Source organism: Rattus norvegicus, chromosome 16 (assembly GCF_036323735.1).
Source record: "Rattus norvegicus strain BN/NHsdMcwi chromosome 16, GRCr8, whole genome shotgun sequence".
In the NCBI taxonomy this organism is placed as follows: Eukaryota; Metazoa; Chordata; class Mammalia; order Rodentia; family Muridae; genus Rattus; species Rattus norvegicus.
Window position 1 is genome coordinate 66,869,356 of NC_086034.1, and position 20,842 is coordinate 66,890,197.

Genomic DNA, 20,842 nt, shown 5'->3' on the forward strand with positions numbered 1-20,842 from the left:
ATAAGTGCGTACAATTTAAAAATCATTTCTAATAACAGTTTTTGTATGTATAGTAGAGACATAAAAGTTCAGGGAAAATAAAGAATCACATAATGTATATTAAATGTGCACAGAGACATCATGTGTGTGTGTGTGTGTGTGTGTGTGTGTGCACGCGCATGTGTATTTTAGTGAATGTTGATGTTCTCATTATGCCCATGACAAGGTCTTGAACAAGTCATGTATTTGTATTGATTAAAAAAAAAATCACTTTCCAGAGAACATTTATCAGCCATTGCAATTTGAGACTGGATTTAATTTACTAAAGTAATACATGAAGAATGCTACAATGTTGTTTATGGTCTCATGTCTGCTGAGCGTGAGTTGGTCAACAGTGTTCAGTTCCTGTTGATTCTGAAGCCTCACTATTTACACCATCGAGTAGACGTTTGCAAGTGTAACGCGCCAACTTAATGTGCTAAAACGCTCTGCTTCGCTCTAAGCAAGGAGACCGTAGCACTTAACGGTTTCTAAATCTGTAAGTGGGATGTAAAGTTCCAATCACACCGAAAGCAAACAAGTTTCCTTTGTTTGTTTTTAAATCTTTGACTCCTGCACACAGAGGGAAAAAGATTTCTGTGTAGCATTAACAAATAATACCATTACTAATTAATACGATCAACTTTTCTTAATAGGAAAGATTCTTTAAAAGTATCTATTGTTTTTTAAAGATGAGTTATTTTTTTAAGCTCTGAGCTTGCATTCCCTCGATATTAATTCAGGAAGTATTTTTTGCAGAAACCACAGTCATTAAAGATGCTTTAAAGATCTCCAGAATAAATATCTAATTTAGGAAGAGGGTTATTTTCAGTAGTCTCCATGTATAAGTATTGTAACCATTCGCTGCTATGAACTTTGGCTAATGCAACATTCAATTACAACAGGAAGCTACGGTTAACCTGCCCTCTTCTGAGGTCTTTCAGAATGACTCTTTTTTTTTTTTAAATCTTCTTTGAAGGTCATGGTTGTCCAAAACCACTTACCAACAATCACTTGGTTTACCAAAAATAAATATGAAGGAAATTTTGATGTAGGATTGGGTTTGGGGCTTTGCCCAACCCTTTTCAGGCATTGTGAGAGCAGAGTGTCAATGTAGTGGTCAAGTCATTGATGCATTCTAAGGGCACAGTGAGGAGGCATCTCTTGGTGTGGGCGCACAGTTTGACAGCACTACGTGCCTTCCAGGGGTGCCCATGGAAGAGCAACGATTGTGAATCTTGGATTTGGGAAAAAAATGTTTCTCTAAGATTACATGTTTCCAAAGAAGAATAACTTTGTTTTATCGTTGACAGCCCCAAAGCATTAAAGCTACTTGTTGCTGATTCAGAAACAGGTGTCAGCACTTGGTCGAGCTAAGAACATCCTCTCCACTGCCTGCTTCATGAGGGAGTTTCAGAGAAGTCCTACATCCTCATATACAAGTCTTTTTTACTTTGTGCTATTTCTAGTGGGTGTAAACACTGGTTGGTGTAGTAAACTTGGATGTCACAAAAGCAGTCTAACTCTGCCACTAATTGTCCTTAGAACCCTTGATGAAGAAAGGTTGATCATCCACACTTAACTTTACACTAAGAGCTTAACACCTGTGCTGAGCCAAGACACATTTCTGGTCATTGACACTTTTTACCCATGATACTTGACATCGCTCGGAAATCTCATGCAACTTTTTCTTTCCTCCTAGTTTCTCAAACTTTTTTTTTTGTCCCTCGAGAAGTTTCAGAAGTTGAAGGACTATTATCACTTCAATCTTCTTTCCAGCTAGGCTGGTCCCGTCATGGTGGCAATGAGCACGCCCCACTCTAGGATGAACCATGGATTGATTTAGATGTAAAATGGTAGCTCCCGTGACCTTCTCAGGATTTTCAGGCAGATGTAGTGACTTTCATATGGTACCTGGCTCTCACATGGGACTCAGATTAGTTTTGTCTTGGTCAGGGCGGACGAGAAGATATAGCATTTGGTTACTTAACAGACAGTCAAGGTTGAATGATTCCTTCGTTATTCCTGGGCATCTTGCCAGTACCACAAAACTGTCTTTCAAAAGAAAAACTTGAATCTGACACACTAAAGCTAGTCTTAGAACTACATACTGAGCTGTTTAGACAGGGTAACCCCTCACCCCTTTATTTCATTCTTAAGGCATTAAGAAAGCAACTTCATTCTTAAATAAGTCTCATAATTCTTGGGGTAACGAATGGCATTCTCTACTATGCCCCATTGTCCTTCATTCCTTCAGGGATCATATCTGGCCACGTATGCCTTTGTCCAGAGTAGCCAACATGTATCAGATGATAATGCTACCATTTTGAAAAATTCTGACCATTTGAAGAATTCGATGCTAGAACTCAATGTTGTTTGCCAGTCCCTACCACCACCACGCCCCCAAAAAATCATTGCATGCTTTCATTTTTGAACACAACAGTAAATTTCAAAACTCCTCAACATTAGAGATTCCACCTCCGTTTGGTATGACAGTGGCTTTGACGCTCTTAATTCCCCATTTCTTTTTCCTTTCCAAGAAACCCACTATCTGTCTCTCAAGTGCCCCTTTCTTCCTCATTCTCCCCAGGGGGAGCAAACGGTTCCTCATGATTGCGTAGCACAATGCATCTCACGCTCTTCCTCCACAAAAGGAGAACTATTTATCTGGACGTCTTCAGCCACCGCTTGTCCTTCCTCACACTCGTTTGCAGTTGGATTGCAGGCGATGGTTCCAGCTCCTAGCCTCCTGCCCTGCCCCATAATCGCCTGTCACCTTTTGTTTTTTGCAGAGTTCATCACTGGCATGCCAGCCTCGACTGAGACAGCCTATGTGTCCTCAGGTAAGGAAGAGATCCTGGCAAGTTTGACTAACCAGTATGAGAGGCTTGCCTGCTGGCTGCTCATCACACTAACCAGCACTCCCCTTGCATCCAATTTCCAGCTGCTCCTGTCTTCTGCTCCAGTGTTTTTCTCAGCTTCCTTCTGCCCTTTCGAATTTTACTTAAGGCTGGATGGTTCTTTGCTGCAGGTCTGAATGGTGGCTCAAGATACAAACCAGAGAGAAAAGGATCAGATCTATATGCTCCTTGGCGATGTTAGACAAGTTAAAGGAAAATCTGGGGTGCAAGATGAGATTTTTTTTCTCTCTTTTGGGATGCTTCTCTTGGTTGCTTGGGCAAGCCATCGGATTGAGACTCTGTGTTTAGATGGTGGACCCAGCATCTTATGTCTGACCTTTGAGATGCTACTGACAAGTTCTGCTTCACTACTTTTGAAACAACGGCAACCAGAACCCATAGCTTGACTTTTCAAAACTGTTACTGTAAGGTTCTGTTTTCATTTTGCCTGTAACATTTGCTGATGATCGGTGCAGTCTGAGGCGACGTGAGCTCGTTTCACCCAGCTCTACAAAGCCGTACATACAGTTCACTAGTTTGTCTACTAGTTGTGCAGCAGCGACGTAATCAGCTGTGTTTTCAGCTGGTTTAAGACAGACCTTTGCTATGTGGCTCGGTCTAGCATCCCTCTTGGGATCCTCCTTTCTCTGCCTCCTAGGTTACAGCCATGTAACCACCATGCCCAGCTATTTAATTCATTTGTTTTACTTTTGACATTACAGGTCATTATATCATTTCTCTCTTTTCTCCCTTCCCTCAAGCCCTCCGATATACCCCTCCTTGCTCTCTTTCAAATGCATGACCTGTTTTTTTTATTAATTATTGTTATATACATATATGTATATGTTGCATATATGTATATGATTCCTAAATAGAACTTGTTCAGTCTATATAATGTTGCTTGTCTGCGTTTTTGGGACTGACCACTTGTATTAGATAACCAGTTTGTGTGTTTTTTCACTTTGGAGGACTATTTCTCCCACGCTCTGCGTTCCTTAGTTGCCTGTAGTTCTTTATGTAGGGTTAGAGTCTCGTGACTTTCCTCATCCACTTTGACATGTCTGTTGCTGCCCTCATTCATTCACCTCATGTCCAGGCAGCCATGTTGTTGAGACTTCATGGGTGTTGTTCCTAACATTGCTGGGATAGACAGTTTTACCACACGCTCTCTGAGCCTCTGCTGTTGATATCTTTCCACCCCCTGTTTTGCAGTGTTCCCCGAGTCTTAGGTATGGGAGTATTTTATATGTGTGCCCACTGGGACTGAGTGTCTCAACTCTATGTTTTGATTGGTTGTGGTTTTCTGTAATGGTCTCCATCTATTACAATGAGAGTTTCCTTGATGAGGGCTTTATTTTTGTGATTTTTATGGTTAATAGAACCTTGTGAAATTAAAAGAATAGTCTTCATTTGGTAGTAAGTTTATGGACAGTTGAGATTGAAAACTCAATTAATTTTAATATTATTATTTAATTAAATAGAATTCTCCTTCCTTTCCCCCTCCAAACTCTCTGATATGCTCTCCTTGCTTTCTTTCAAATTCATCCTCTCTGCCTCTCTGAGTTATAGTGATAACTTGCTTTTATCTGGTTTCTTTCAATTGATGATGATAACCCATTTGCTAATTTTGACAAAATCATGACACTGCTCATTATTTTTCCTCCTTTTTACACACGAGGAAAATTAAAGCACTAGGAACATTATATCGCTATGTCGTGTGTCTCAGAAAGGAGAAGGGTGGGTGCCCGGCGCTGTGTACTCTCTGCAATGCTCCCCACTCTGTTCTCCGTTTGGCATAGTTGGTGTTTTCTACCACGCCATACCTTTTGACAGCTATAGTAGTTCAGAGAGCCCTACGCAACCTCCTCTCCCTTCTCCTCTTCCTCGTTCTCTTCCTTCTCCCCCTTCCCCTCTTAGTAAGAACTGATTTCTTCAAAACCACTCTTCAGAATCTGAGAGAAAAGGGTGGTGTGGGTTAGGGAGAAAAGAAAGACAGGAATGGGAGAGGGGGTGTTTTAAGTGGGAGGAAATGAAGTGAAGTAAATTCTGTCAGCTGTCATTCGGACATTTGTGCAGTGTAAGGGCTGCATTATCAGGTCCAGTAGACACTGTTAGGAGATTGGCCTTCGAACGTTCTATGTTCTTCTGTGGGGAAGTTGGATTGTCTCTAGCATTTCCTGAAAGGTGACGGGAATATGCTGCTGGACCTGTCGATTTTCAACTTTCTTCAACACTAAGCTTTATTTGCTGTTGTTCTGATTTCCTGAGGTTGAAAATCTTTTTTCTCTCTCTTGTCTTCTTTATGGTCCATCAATTCTAAAATGATGTTTTTTTTTTTTCTTTCTCCATCCTTGCTACTTAAGCAAATCTTGTCCTTCCCTAGCTTGTTTTGCTTGTTCAGCATGTTCTGTTGGCTCCCCATGTGGCTGCTGCACTGAGACTTGAATGGCCTCCGTTTGGCACTGCATGGGTCAGGATGTTTATGCTGACCCAAATTCCCCTAAAATATTTTCACTCTTGTTAACTGATTGTGAAAGCTGACCATTCTGCTGCCACGGTATTTCTCTATACCTTTAAGCCCATATATATATATATATATATATATATATATATATATATATATCTAAGAGAAAGGATGATCTTTTCCACCTGTAGTGTGGGTTTGCTAAGAGTAGTATTTCTCAAAAGCTCATGTCACAGTTGGTCTGTGGGATCGCCTGACAGAGGGGTTCTCTCCTTTTCTACCTCTTTCGGAAGTCTCTTTGCTGTCCTTGCCTCGTCCGTGCTCCCATTGGTTTTTAGGGATGCTTCTGTTTGGCTCTTTGCACTGCATTTCGGCCCAGCTTTTCTATGCCACCCCAGAGCCTGGTGACATTCTCATTGTTAAGCGGCATGACTCAATAAAGCTTCACTCCACTTTTATGTTTTATAGAGTCTCCCATTAGAATCTCAGTTTCAACAGAAGGCGCAAACACTTCTTCATGTAAGTATCCTTACTTATACTCGCTAGCCTTTAACGGAAGGTAACACCTTCTGCCAGAGAGCGTGTTCACACGCACCCTTGGCCTTCATGGAGCTTGGGACAGGACGAGATCTCTGTCTGGAGTAGAAATGGCTTCCTACTGTGCTTCAGACTAGATATAGATACCTGCTCCCTGCCAAATATATTTCAGAGGATACCATGACACCACATGCATATCAGTTTCTGGATAATCTGGTGCCCTTGAATATTAAAAAAAAGTTGCATAGCATCTGAAGCCTAGTTAGGGGTAGATTTTTGTGGGGTGTTTATTTGTTTGTTTGTTTGGTTTGGTTTGGTTTGGTTTTTTGCAGCTTGTCTTGACATCTTTGGCAACTGCCAAAGGTCCTATACCTAGTTGCTTGGGACTTCTATTCCAAAGTTCCTCAGCTTCGTATTACAGTATGACAGAGTAAAGGAAATATATATAGATGCCCTTAATTCAAATTTGATAGCTAGTGAGTAATTGTGAAAAGGTTTGAAGGAGCATCCCTAGGCAAGATCCCAGATAAGTTTGGCCTCTTTACCATGAAATGTGCCTCGTGCTTGTAGACTTCTTCCTCTGTTAGATGGATTGGTGCTGTGTACGAAGTCAAGGGAGCTTAAAAAAATCGCCAGTGATTAGTAAAACTAGCTCCTGATGCTTATTAGCTGAAAGCATTGAATTAATTGATATAAAACAGGGGGGCATATTAGATCTTGACAATAAAACTGAGAGCTTTTCTTTCTTTTTAATTTAGTTCTTAATTTAAAGCATTTCTTTGATGAGCTCTTCATTAAATGCATTTCCGTGTTCCTCTCCCAATTTGCAGAATGTGCTAAAGAGACAGTATCTTACTTAGCAGCCATGGCAGAAACCCAAAGGCACTTGGCACTTTTTGTAACTCACCTCAGTCTTTCAGTCTGTTCACATAGATGATATTTGGTAGTAAAGCTTTCCCCTCCAGGTTAGTAGAGCAAAGCCTGAAACTCTATGATATTAAAACACGTTATTTACTAGAAGTATGGGTTTCATCTCCAGCACCAAGATTAAACAAAATGAATCAAAAATCTATCAATGCCTGAGTTTACCTACACAGAGCAGCATTTAACCAGCCGAATATCAGCAATCTAAGGATATCAAACAGGAAATGAAATTCTAGGAGAGCTAGCAGGCTTCCTCAAGCCCCTTGATACATATTCAAATGACAATTCCTGCTGGCCTGCTCACAATATTGGTTATTTGATTCTTCTTATGGAATCATTAGGACAAATTTATGGATTTTATAAAATGACTCTAAGGAGTCGTATTGAGCTTCGCTTTAAAAAATGGTCCATTGAAGAGAATGCTAGGCTCTTTTCTTTGGCGTATTTTCTGGAAATGATTTCTCCCTATATGATTCCTTGGAATGATGTAGTTGAGACCCTTGTGACTGGAGCCTTTCATGCCATCATGGGTAGGGTGGTGGACAATGTCCTTAAACACATTCGAACACTTCTGGAAAGGGCGAATTAGTTTAATTTTGGTTTTCCAAGACTTTGGGGATCTGAAATGAACCTCCAGTTTACATATCTGTTGATTATAGTACTATGGAGAGTTTGGAATCTGACTCCGTTTCTTGAACTCTCAACAGAGTTACTTCTCGCTGTTTGGTAACAGCTTAGGAGTAAGAAAGGCTGCCTTTCTGTAGGTCGTTCTCCTACGTCATGCTGTTCTTGGTAGGTCATTATTGTCGAACTGATTAGCTAATCCTTTTCTCATCTCATGAAAATAAGCTCTATAATTCGAAATTATAAACCGAGTGCAGGATTCTAGGCCTACTGAGAAGAGTACAGGGAGTAAGGGAGGGTCAGAAGACTCACTTCAAGACAGCATTAGTACATCAGATTTAAAATTTCAAAATCTTTTTTTTTTTAAGTAAAAAACTATGAAAAAGTTCACATCGGTAGCCTGAAATTTCCTGGGTAGGTGAGGCTGGCCAGGGAACTCAGAGGTCCACCCACCTCTTCCTCCACTTTCCTTTTATTAGGTGTATCATCATACCCAGATAGAACTTGGGTCCTCATATTTGCAAATACTTCATTGACTCAGAACCCTACCTTGGGTGGCTGAGTCTGTTTGTCCCCTGGACACTGCCTGTCCCAGACACCTTCCCTGATGATGCCAGACCCAGAGCAGCCCTCACTTTTCTAACTCAGAATGGATTAGAAAGAAGAACCAGTAGCAGTTCAGAGCTGTCTGCACCATTATGGGAAAGTCAGTACCAACGTTAATGGACACTTTCTTCTGGTCTGAGTTTCTCACTCTGTCTGGCTACTCAACTGCTATCCCTCTGTGACCTCAACACACCACACACTCTGGTCCCACACCTCCCATACAGACACACTTTGGGTTTTGCTTTGTTTTATTTTCTGGTAAGAAATAAGGCTTTTGTGACTAAAAGAGCTATATGGATGGCCCAATAAGTGTCCTGTTTCTCTGAGTGACAGATTTTCAAGGGGCAGCTTGAACCTTGCTCTATAGTGAGTAGAACTAGCTTGCTCCCTCTTTCATAGACTCAGCAAAAATGTAAATGATTGTTTAGAGCCACCGTAATGATTCCGCACGGAAGTGCCAGCTGCCACTGACCCCGTTTTGCAGACAATTCTCTTAAACGCTATAAAAAGTGTAATTCTGACAACAATGACTGCCTTGATTTAAGCTTTATCCGTTCCAATCCAATGCATGAGTGAGAGAAGCAATAACGACAAGGCTTCATGGATGGTCAGGAAAAATACTGTGCTCCTGGTAAAACAGCACTAAATCGCAATGTGTGTTTCAAGTAATATAACAGCGGCATTCTCCGTTATCATTACCTTACTGTGTGCTGGTTACTGCGCCCTCCTGTGGCAGCTCAGGGCTCTCTCTCTAAAACCTCTTCCACTTTACAAGTGTCGCTCAAAGCTACCTTTGCAGCAGGGTTCAAACCCAGACAATGTACTCCCTACCTGGTCTAAGGTTTTGTTTCCTCAAAGCGAAAACCTTCCATATTTAAAGGAGTGCGATTCTGCAAATGGATGGGAAAGCAGTCTTTAATGCAGAGGAGGGTGTGTGTGTGGTAGTGGAGGTCATTTGAGTCGCCCTAGACTGGTTCAGTTTGCATGCGCAGTTACAAAGATGGACGGCAAGGCCCGGCAGGTGAACAAACCGGAAGGGGATAACTAGTCTGTGGCTACAGAGAGAGCTTAGCAGGTTACCTAACTTCCTGAGCCACACTCCCTTTCTGGGTCTGTTACATGTTTCAAACACATATTGGGCAGCGTAATGAGAGAAAACAGATGTAAATGGTTCTGCACAGCTGGGGCTCACGGGTGGTCTGTCCCTTGTACACGTGGAAGAGAGTGAGAGGCGAAGAATGGACGTATTCTTTGAGTTTGAAAATTTTTATCCTTCCAGTTGGGGAAGCAAATGAGTTCATGATTTTCATCCTCAACGGGGAGGCTGAAGGTCCTGTGCCAGGAAATCCCTTCCACTTCGATATATCATATATTCTCAGCAAAGGCTGCATTTTAAAAGAATATGTCCAGGAAGTCCTCTTTGAAGTCTCTGAAAGAAACGAACAGCTCAGTCTTAGATTTGGCACCCACTCGAGCGAGCTAAAAGGGCAAAAATGTCTTTTGTCTGTGTCTTAATGAGACACAGCTTTAGACCTTGGGAAGAGCACAGTGATATGGATTGACGAGCTCGGACCACGTCTGGCTGGCCCGTTGGACATTAGAGTTATGGTTCTTATCTTCTACCTTCAACTGTAACCAATGGAGTCACCTTAAAGGTGGAGAAAACCGCCCCGATCTTCGCTAAATGGTTCTCAGCTGGGAAAATGGCATTTTATTTCTAGCTCTCTGGCGGTGGTAAACCGAGCTCTTGTACTGCAGAGCTCCTTCTGACTAAGTGCCTATTGTGCTCAGGTTTCTTCAAACATGGCGTTTCCGAGGTAGTTATGCACACTGCGACCGATGACAAATAACTGTGGTGCATATAGCAATGAGATAATTCAGAAGGAAAATTGGCCAACTGGCATCGTTTCACTCTTTCCGGTTGCTTAGAGGTTTAGGGGCAATTCAGTAACTTGTGAAGGAGCTGGGGCACATATGTCGCATCACTCATATATACAGACAAACCACCGATGTCATGTTTAGCTCATTCTTTTTGTAACTGGCTATACATTGATTTTTTTCCTACTAATACTTTCTAGCAATGAGCTGTGATTCTTGAGTTTTGTGTTACCCCACTGCAGTTACTCACTGCCTCTCCTTGTAGTCCGCTGCTAGATGGACCCTGCCTGTTTTGTTTTTTTTATCAAGATTAACTTTTCGTATTTGATTGAAAAATTAACCTTGTAGAAAACTATTCTTTTGAACCTAAAAGATGTGTGTGCACATCCACACATGTGTGACCCATATGTATAATGGGTCTCTTGATATAACACATTTTTTTTTTGACCAGGCACATTTTTATAAACTGAGTCAGCTATACAGAGAGCTCTGTAGGTTTGATTTTATTCTTGAAGCCAGTGGTTCTCTCCCTTCCTAACACTGCGGCCCCTTGATATAGCCATGTTGTCCCCTTGATATAGCCATGTTGTATCGACATGACGAGCCCCAACCATAAAATTACTTTCATTGTTACTTTGTAACTGTAACTCGACTACTGATATGAATTGTAATGTAAGTATCTGATATGCAAGATATCTGATATGTGACCCCTGTGAAAGGGTCAGTAGACCCCAAAGGAGTAGGTAATCCACAAGTTGAGAACCATCGTTCTAAACAAGCATGGGGATTGCCACTTAAACACTTGTGGTGAGTCTAAATTCGAAGACTAAGTAGAACAGACACTGAAAATGAGTCTTCTGAGTTCAGATCATGGGCTCGTAAGAAAAACCTTTATGAGATCTATGACACTGTGAGGGGAGACCTTTTTTGCTTTGCTTAAAAAAAAACATCAAAATAGAATTGTTATAAGGACTCAAGAAAATAATCTATTTGTCCTAGGTAGCCTAAAGCTAAGACTTATGAAAAAGTATATTCTCCACAATCAACCAAGTAATGAAGTGGGTAAGCAGAGGCTTCAATTGGTGGTAGAATTAGGGAGAGCCATTCATTCAAGGCTAATACTCCGAACCCAGAAGCAGCAGTTGGTCTGGAGCCATTGAGAGGCTTGGCCGTTGGTAATAACGTGGATCTGTTTCACAATATGCTCTTTCCTTTTGGGGTACTGTGTTAAGAGGAAGCTGATCTCCCCGAACATGAGACTTCTTAACTCTGGTAAATTCAGTCCTCTGGAAAGCTGCATGGGCTATTCAAGGCCAGGTGATCGTTTATTATCCACTTCATAAATCATGACATTATTTGCATGATAGTTAAATTTCTAGGAGCCATTTATTAGATATGGAGTGATTATGTCCCTGTATTTTTTTTTTAATTTAAAGTTATTTTGAACCCATGGATACGTGGTTGAATCTTTGTCAAGTTAAAATATCTACTCAGACATTTATTGTTTCTGTTTACTGAAAACCTTCGAAGTCCTTCAGCCTTTCAGGGCACACAGTTTCATTGTTCCTTGTAGTCAGTTACCGTGAGACAGAGCATCAGGACAGCTTGCCTCTATGTGTGTTGAACTATTCAACTGCCCAACCTTTTCCCTGCCCTTCCCTCTGCCCTGCCACTGTGCGCAGCTTCTGGCAAATTCTCAGAACTTCTGCTCCCAACTTCTTTGGGAGCAAAGACTCTTGTATATGACACATGTGGGTGAGGCCATGCAGGATCTAAAAGAAAGAAAAAAAAATCCATGTTAAAAGGAGGTTTGCAGAATTGGTCATTTTCTTTCACCAGAGTAATCGTGTATTGAAAGAGGCCGTTTCAACTGAAAGAGAAAGAGGATCATGATTGGCTTACTGTGGTTAGCGTTTTATAGCAGGTGTGGTCGAAGTCTGAGGAACTGCTGATTGTGACTTTATCAGGGTCAGAGACACCAGGGAGGGAAGTGATGCCCAAGAAGTTGTTCATCCGGCATTCCCCACTCACATCCCTGCTCTCACACTGCATCCAGAATGAGAGCTACCTGGTTATTCATTCATTCCTTTAACCAAGGTGCTGTGTGTTCACATCTCCATTAATCATGGACAGGGCTGCTGGACCAGCGATTTTCATTTTATCTCTCGGTCTAGAGAGGTCAGCAGTGTCTTAGAAACCAATTACACAGGCTCACGGGCGTGATGGCCCCAAGATGCCTTCACATCCATTCGGCTCTTTAACTCGCTCGTATGTAGGAAGGGTTTGTTTAGTCATATTTGTTCATTAGATAGGGGCCCGCACCCCTGGGTTTGTTCAGTACCAACTGCCAGGAGTTTTTTTTTTTTTTTTTTTTCCGGAGCTGGGGACCGAACCCAGGGCCTTGCGCTTCCTAGGCAAGCACTCTACCACTGAGCTAAATCCCCACCCCAGGCCATTTCAATAGATAAGTAACAGGAGGGCAGAACTGAGTGACAGTTGAGCTCCAGGATTGAAATGCGATATCACCTTTTCTGCTCCTAAATCTCTAGGACTCTCTCTCACTCTCTTAAAGTACGCTACGTCACCCATAGTCCTGTTTCTGCCATGGATGGTCCACCATATGCTAGGTGCTGTGTGCTTTTTCTGGGGTTATAGGGAAGTGGGGACAGGCATAGTCTACAGCTGAAGAGGTCTGCCGTGAACTGCAAAGGCCAGTTGTGCCAGATGGTGCTGGTCTTATGTAACAACACCCATTCATGACATAAACTAGGTAAAATGAGGATATTATTAAGCCAGGGGTTTAGAAAAAGACGGTTTTGGAGAAGCCATTTGAAAAGAAAATATTGAGTAATGATGTCTGTCATCTTTAAAAGGAGCAGATCACTGCACTGTGTGGAAATCTCAGCTCAGCAAAATGACTGTCTTACTAAGAAATCAGAATCCTGAAATGTCCTTCACATTTCTGATGCTATTCCACAATTTACCACTAAATGTGAAATACTAATAAGAGGTGATGGGACTAAAACACAGGACCTGGGGACAGGAAGGCAGTTTGAGAACTTAGAAATTTGGCTGAAAGCTTTTAGAGTAACATCATCATGACATCACAGTCGAATCACTGTTGATTGTGCAAAAGTCACGGCAAATACATAGGTGGCTCACAGGGACATAGCCAAGGAAATGTTTATACTTAGACCGTGTGGAAACATATGGAGAGTTATCATTTCTTAGTTTCATTTTCATTAAACATTAAGACTTCATTGAGAAAAATAACTTCCAGTGATTATTAAATTGACTCGAGCGAAAGTGCAGTAGGGAATTTTATGATGCGATATGGAAAATTAAGTATAGGAGGGGATCCACTTGTTAAATTTAGATCATAATAAGTTGAAAGCCAAAACTTGCCTTTTTGATGATCCCCCCATCATTGAGAGTAACAACTAATTAATAAGAAATCCGTGTTCCATTTGATCATGTTTCAACACCTACAAATTCCCTATATGAGAAGTAAGATATATTAAGGAAAAAGAAACCCTTCAAGATGGAGTTTTTAAGATCTTATTCTCTAATGTCCAACATAAATCTTATCATGTACTCAACCAGATCCAGCTATGTAGTCAACCTCCAGAAATCTATGTCCTCCACAAGCCATGTAGCTTTGAGAACAGATACTTATCTTAAAATCTATTTAAAACTCATATTCTACAAAGCTAGAAATTTCTAGCATTCTTCGCCAAAATGAAGCTGCAAAACTATCTTATCCCACTATGTTGAAATGAGCAGTCCCTCTTTGTCGTGCTCTTAAGTGTTAGATGAAGAAAGGAAGAAGAAGAATCTTGTTTTGTTAGATACAAAATTGTCTAATCATAAAAGAATTTCTGTGACATTTGTGTATCTCCGTTACTTGTGCCGAACAGATTCTCTTTACTGTCTCCATGGCAGCTTCTTAGGCTAACTTTCCTCAAAGCTCAAAAGCACCCATGTGTTTTTGTTTGGACTGTCTTCAATTCAGCTATAAAATATAAACCACACAAACTCTTCCTGGATCTGTCTTAGGATGAGTAGATGTGAGGGAGGAAGAATTCCCTTATGTGTACATATGACCATGTGTGCAAACATGATAAGCTCTATGAGGATTCAACGGCATAAAAGAGTCTTACCAGAGTCTTTGAAATAATTCAACTTCAGGTACAAATGTCTAGGATTGGGCAATATCCTATTTCGTAGAAAAAAAATAAAAGTGAAACCCAATACCTGTGTGTCTGGACAGTTAACCTCAAAAAAAGCATCTTGCTGTTTCTTTAAAAGATGAAGAACATTGTCTGGGACTTTTGGTATAAAACTTGCATGGTGAAATGACTGATAGAAGTTTCTAGAGGAGAGTGTCTTGTGAGGACTGGTTGGTGGTGCTGTGAATTCCCTCCCCATGCGCAGTACCAGTAGTCATCTCTGCAAACTCTGAGAAATGGTGCTCTAAAATTGGGAGAGAAAGTGTCTCCTTAAACTGTAAACAAATATAAGGGGCTTCAGATCTTTTGCTGTTGTCTTGGATGTCAGAACAGTTCCCAAATTTCAGATATCCTTTCTTGGTCCTATAGCTCTTGTTGTAACTGGTCGTTACTGGTATACCATGATGTGAACATTGCTCCCCACACCAAGATCTAAGGCTCTGAGGAAGAAGAATCATGAATATATTTTGTGGTTCCGTTTACATAACATTTGCCGTGTCAGTTCCCAGAAAGTAGTAAATGGATGCAAACAGCAACATTGAGTTAATGAATACTTTTTTAAGGTCATGGTCATTTTCAGATCATTCATCTATATAATGAAAGGAAAACTACCTTCATTTACGAGAAGCTCCATAAATATCTTAAAATCAGCATTTTGAACTATAACACTGGCTTCGGTGATGTTTCTTTTTTTTTTTTTTTTTTTTTTAGAACACTTGTAGTATTTTCAGAAATATTGTCACTCTGTCTACCTATCTTTTCTATTATTTCTGATTTTCATATCTAGAAATTTTGGTGTTTTGAGGCCATATACTTTTTGTAGTGATTTTTTTAAGAATCTGTTTCCCTTTGTAGGGCTCTCAGGCATTTGGGCAAGAATTCGCTGGTCGCTGTCCCTCTTTATGGTGCTGAAATGTGAACTTGGCTGGAAGTGAGGGAGTTGTCACTATCAAACCGGTTCTTACTATAGTGTGCAGTATCAAACCAGCAAAGACATTTTGTATTAAGTGTCTAGTATTTTAACTTGCCAGTAGATATGACTAGTCTCAGAGGAGGGAGCTGGCTTAATAGTTCGGTGTTTGCCAAGGGTATATAATAAGCAGGCACAAACAGTACTCAGTCCTAGCCTTTCTGCATGGTTTTTATCTGCAGAGAGTAAAGGTAGAAGGTAAAGGCGAAACACTTGGATAGCTCCTTCTGTGTATCCAAAGGCGATAAACTACTGCGCCTGCTTTTAAAACATGGCCTCCCCCACCCATCCATGAGATAGATGACTTGGACCAAATTAGCTCCGCAAATCAGGGTTGTAAATAGAACCATAGGAATGAATAAATACGTTTATTGCCATAAATGCTTCTCTGGCATGTTCAGACTTGAGAGTCACAGGCACCAATTTCCATTTGTTTAGAAGGGACACCTCGACCCTCTCCCTCCTTCCCACCTGTGCACATTTGGATGGAGGGTAATTGTTGAGCAAGGTGTCACAGGTAACATGTATTCGCTGTACCTCAAATGTACCGGTCTTCAGAAGGAAGAATACACCTAGAACAGAGTGGGCAGCCTCAGTTATGACATATTTGCTTTGGAGGAAGCAGAATACAATTATAACTTTGTTTCATTTTTTTTAAGTCTTACACAGGATAATTGGCCGTAGTTGTTAATCTAGGGTTGAGGCCCTGTGAGCTCTATCCCTTTCACATGAGTTTGTGGCATATTTGTTCAAATTACTACAGAAAAAGTTTTCATAGTAAATTTTCATTTTTTGCACGTGTTTAGATTGACTTATTAGTTTTATGTTGCATCCCCCATCCTCCCAAGCAAGGTAGAGTCTTATCCTCTGGTGGTGTTAAGAGTTAAAGCATAAAATATTTTGTTGTGTGGTGGTATAAATGCCAAGTGATTGACAGTGATTAAACAGGAAATGAAATCTGAATGGCTCTCTCTCTCAAAATCTACTTAAAGCCTTGACAGGTATCTGTCTATAACAATGTATCAGCTTGAACATGTGAAGAATAGAAATGGTTGCTTACTATAGCCGTGTTTCTTTTTCTTAGACCTCAAACAGGGAAACAGTTTGTATTGTAGTCCTTGTTGCTGATATGTTATCTGTAAAAATGTAATGTGCATCTTTAAACATAGTGGTCTGTACCCAGTCAAAATTCATTATACCTGACTTTGGGTATCATGTGTGTCTTAATGCCAGTTATAATCCCCAGGTTGTCTACAGATACTGTCTTAACTTTTAGAAAAGAATGCCCGACTATAATTAGGAACAAGCATTCACGGAGGATAAGGCATGGAGAATTAATTGGGGTTGCAGCTCTTGTCTGTGCATTGACTGCAAAGCTTGGTGATCTCCCCAGCTGTCTCGGCAGTGATCTCAGGCCTCTCTCTCCAACCCCAAGGCTCTTCCTTTTTAGCGTTTGTTATTACTTAGCTATTTTATTTGGCAGAACTCCCGTCTATCTCATCTTCTAATGCACTGGCAAGATTCCTATTGACAATAGCTTTGAGCCTAGTACTGCTAGGGTAAGCTGCAGAGCCGAACTTTCTAGCCTCTGCATCCTTATAAATAATGTATCTGCTTTCCTGTAACTACATGAACCTTCAGACTTTAGTGGACCTTTCTTTGTTATTCAGGGTAGAATTGTTGGGAGATAAACTATAGTAGATAAAGTTGTAGGCAGTTATCATCAGTGACCTAAACCTGACTTCCATGATATCTTCCTGTATCACAGGCTTCATGCTAATGAAATACTTGTGATGTATATCATGGACATAAATAAGGTATATATAAAGGATGTCTTTGCTGACTAATGGGATGGCTTTCTCTATAATCAAAGCCCTGGGAATGTTAGTCTAGGACCCTATGATAATCTAATAGCCACACTATACCTGATTAACTTTGCAGCTTAAAAACTTTCCATTCCAACAAACAAACGAGCAAAAACTTTTCTTTAGCCTTTGAAGAAGATAGCCTTGTCTTTGAAAGTAGTCCTCCTGCTTCAGCCTCCGACATTCTGAGATTTGCCGACAGGAGACCACCACATTTGATTCAGAGTTTTTGGGAAATTAGTATGTTTCCTGAACAAGTCAAGAAATGGGACCCACTGGACTTCAAAAGTTTATATTGACAGCACCTTCCTATAAGTCTTTAATTCACCAAAGAAATAACAAAATATAATAATGCCTTGCTTTATTTAAATCGAGTCACCAAACCAGTTTTTATAAAAATAATATTTTTATATCATAATACAACAACAGCATTTCCTCTTTCCCTTTCTTCACCCCAAACCCTCCCATGAACCCCTGCCTTTTTTTAAATTCAGGATCAGCCCCGAAAACATTCATACAAGTAATATTATATGGACAGAGCAGCTTATATTTTTATATTTAGACACATATACACGTGTAACAATCAGGCTTTAAAATATTTATGCTGTCATCCTACTGATACCATAGCCAAGTCTGTTTTGGTGAGTATTTTGTTTGACGGTTCCTGGGAATGGAAACAGATGGATTACTTTCTCTGTCTATAACCATCCAGTTCCACTGACAGCCTTTTTGTCCAGCCATAATCCTGTCCAGGACTGAATCTTTGCATTCTTCTTCTATCACTAGTCAAAACAAAACGTTATCAGAAGAAAACATTTTCCTAACCGGTGCCTGAGTGAAGGGAATTCTCAGATGCTCAAGCAAGTGTGTACAATAAACAGTATTTCCTGACAGTCTCATTAGGAAGAAAAAACACCAAAAAGCCATCCGTGTCGGCTACACAAAGTGGAAGCTACTGTAAGCCACATAAGACTGTGACTGTCACAACTTCCCAATGTGTCAGGTTAGGATGAAGAAAGCTGTGTCATTCATTAGGATGCAATCATCCTGGGAAGCAGTTTGTTCTACTTCTCCTTAGTCTTGAATGAAGCCTGATTCTAGTAAGCATTTGCAGAATGAGCGTTGAGTAAATGGATGAGTGAATGAAGAATGAATGGGTGAGTGAATGAATGAAGGAAAACCTCAAGCTGGAAAGAGTCTGAGAAAACTTAGGGAAAAGAGAGAGAGAGAGAGAGAGAGAGAGAGAGAGAGAGAGAGAGAGAGAGAGAGAGAGAGAATGAGAATGTGAATGTGAATGTGAATGTATTTAAGAAAATCAGTGGAAAAAAACCATGTGGCCACACACACACAGACATTTACTAACTACCACATCCCTTATCAGTTTAATTGGATAATTGATATTATTATTGTTTTTCAACACAAGTTTCTCTGGGTAGCCCTGGCTATCTTGGAACTCACTCTATAGACCATGGTGACCTCCAACTCAGAGATCCATCTGCCTCTGCCTCCTGAGTGCTGGGTTAAAATGTTTGCACCACCCCCACCCCCCAGCTAATTTGAGAAATTTCTAACTTAGTGAATTTGTCCAGTGTATTCAGATACTCTGATTCAATTTTTTTGGGGGGCGGGTGGGACTTAAGAGATTGAATTTTTCTGTGGAGTTTTCGATGTATGGCTCATCTTATTGTTAGAAGAAACCTGCAAGGGGGGACCCTCATGAGAGCCGGTGTAGGATATTTTGGTTCATGTACTTACTGCCAATATTACTAAAATGTGTTGCTTTTATCACGACCAGAATAAGTCGAACAGGACTTAAGTTAAATAGATGCCTAGTGCTGGAAATGAAGTCCTTATGTTCGAAATGGGCACAGCACTGCACAAAGAAGTGAATCTGAGCAAGGCAGCAGTTACACGGATGTGAGCATGTGTGTTCTTAGCATCATGTTTGTTCTGGTGTCCACCTCTCCTTACACACACACACACAGACACACACACACACATACAGACACACACATAGACACACACACAGAGACACATAGACACACACACACAGACACACACACAGAGACACATAGACACACACACACAGACACACACACAGACACACACACATACACACGTATGTATGTATGTATGTATGTATGTATGTATGTATGTATGTTTGTCCAACTTAAGATTTGACTGGAGCACTCAACAACAACCATTTTTGTGTAGTTGATTAATTGATGGTTGTTTTCTAAGAGTATTCTTGCGTGGACACTTTTCACGTGGCATAAAGTGTTGGTTCAGTAGAGGGATAGGGCTCTGAAGTCACACGGCCTAGGTCTCAGACTCATGGCTTCCTAGCTATGTGGTCTTCGTATCCTCTCTAACCTTTCTTTTTTCCCCCATCTATAAAGTGGGAATGGTATCACTTGTTCTACAGGCTAAGATGATTTCAAGGACTTACTATAGTATCTGGACTTCTCATCTCCACTTGGCTTTCTCTTCTATCCTGTAAGGTGACCCCGTGTGGCCGTACACTGACTTATGCAGTCTCTATCCTTTCACATAGGAGGATTCTTTTAACTTTCTGCAGCCACATCCACACAGCCCAACACAATGCCTGCCACGAAACATGTGGGGCATAGACCACACAGTCAATGCACATTTATTTCAGCTTTTTGGAAACACAATCTGTTTTTATTACATGTAATGTATGAACTTAAAATCTGAAATCTGCTTTTGGAAATCAGGGTTATCCTGAAGTTTCTCAATTTTCCTCCCTGCTGACTTACAAAAAGAAAATCGTTTTAAGTGCCGAGCTTCCAATTTCTTAATTAGTTACTGAATGTTGGCTGAATTACAGAAATGCTGTTTCAGAATGAGTTGGAAAACTGAAAGCATCCAGCCCCGATTTTCTGGTATTTTTGTTCTCATTCAACACATTTATTTATTTTTCTCCAGCTGGAGGTGATTGTAAAATTCGCCTTCCCTCAGAAGTCTACCTACCTCTATCCATCTTTCTGGTGGCTCTGCTGTTTGGTCTTTCCTTCCACTGGATGTGTAGATACCTTAGAAGCTTGGCTAATTTCTAGCATTTTCCTCTGTACTTTCTTGGTGATCAGGGTATGCATGAATAGCAACTTAACTTTGAGAGACCTTCATGGTTCTCAGCCCCAGCTTTTGCCTTTGAATTTTGTTTTGTATTTTTTTTTGTTTGTTTTTGCGGGGAGGGGTTGAAGATATAGGAGAAGCATGGTGTCCAATTGTACATAGAGAACATCTAGATGCCGTTAGTCCCAGAGAGTCCCTACCAGTGGGCACTTAGAAAAGCCATGGTGTGAGTCAGCTAAATCCAGGCTCCTAATCTGTCATGAGGAGATTTAACTTGGAGACAGGTAATTTGTCAGAACTCCGGGAAGTAAGTCATAGCAAACGGGATTGGAAGGTTTTGAGAAGCACCCTGAAAGATTTACAAGCCCATCTAGATGCCTTTGAACCACTTAATTCAAACCAATTCTTTCTTATGGGAGGCGTATGAAGACAAAAGAAGTATATGGTCGGGCTCGCTGCACTGTGGTGATGTATAAAAGTCCCTTCTCCGCGAGCTTCAGTGGCCATGGAGGCCTCTTGCTGTCGGCGATATGATTCAGTTAAATGCAGACACTTTAGAGGGGCTTTGCACAGACAGCATTATGGATATTTAATAATTTCAGCAATATGTATGAACATAACTGGGTAGAAATCACCTTCAGGGAGAGGGACCTGCGGCCTGTGGTGTTTGTCAACCAACTGGCTGTCAGCAGTTACACAAGCATTCCATGTTTGCCTTAGGATGGTGTGAA

The 20,842-nt window shown here is 40.8% G+C and overlaps 1 protein-coding gene across 14 annotated transcripts in view; it reads left to right on the top strand.

Moving 5' to 3' along the window:
- The window catches only part of Nrg1 (neuregulin 1), a 1,053,401-nt gene that overhangs the window by 915,272 nt on the left and 117,287 nt on the right, over nucleotides 1-20,842 (top strand). For 11 of the 14 annotated variants that reach the window (NM_001271130.2, XM_063274979.1, XM_063274980.1 and 8 more), the window contains 2 exon segments: nucleotides 2,811-2,861; nucleotides 5,851-5,901. In NM_001271130.2, coding sequence (NP_001258059.1) covers nucleotides 2,811-2,861; nucleotides 5,851-5,901 — 102 coding nt within the window. 14 annotated transcript variants of the gene reach the window in all.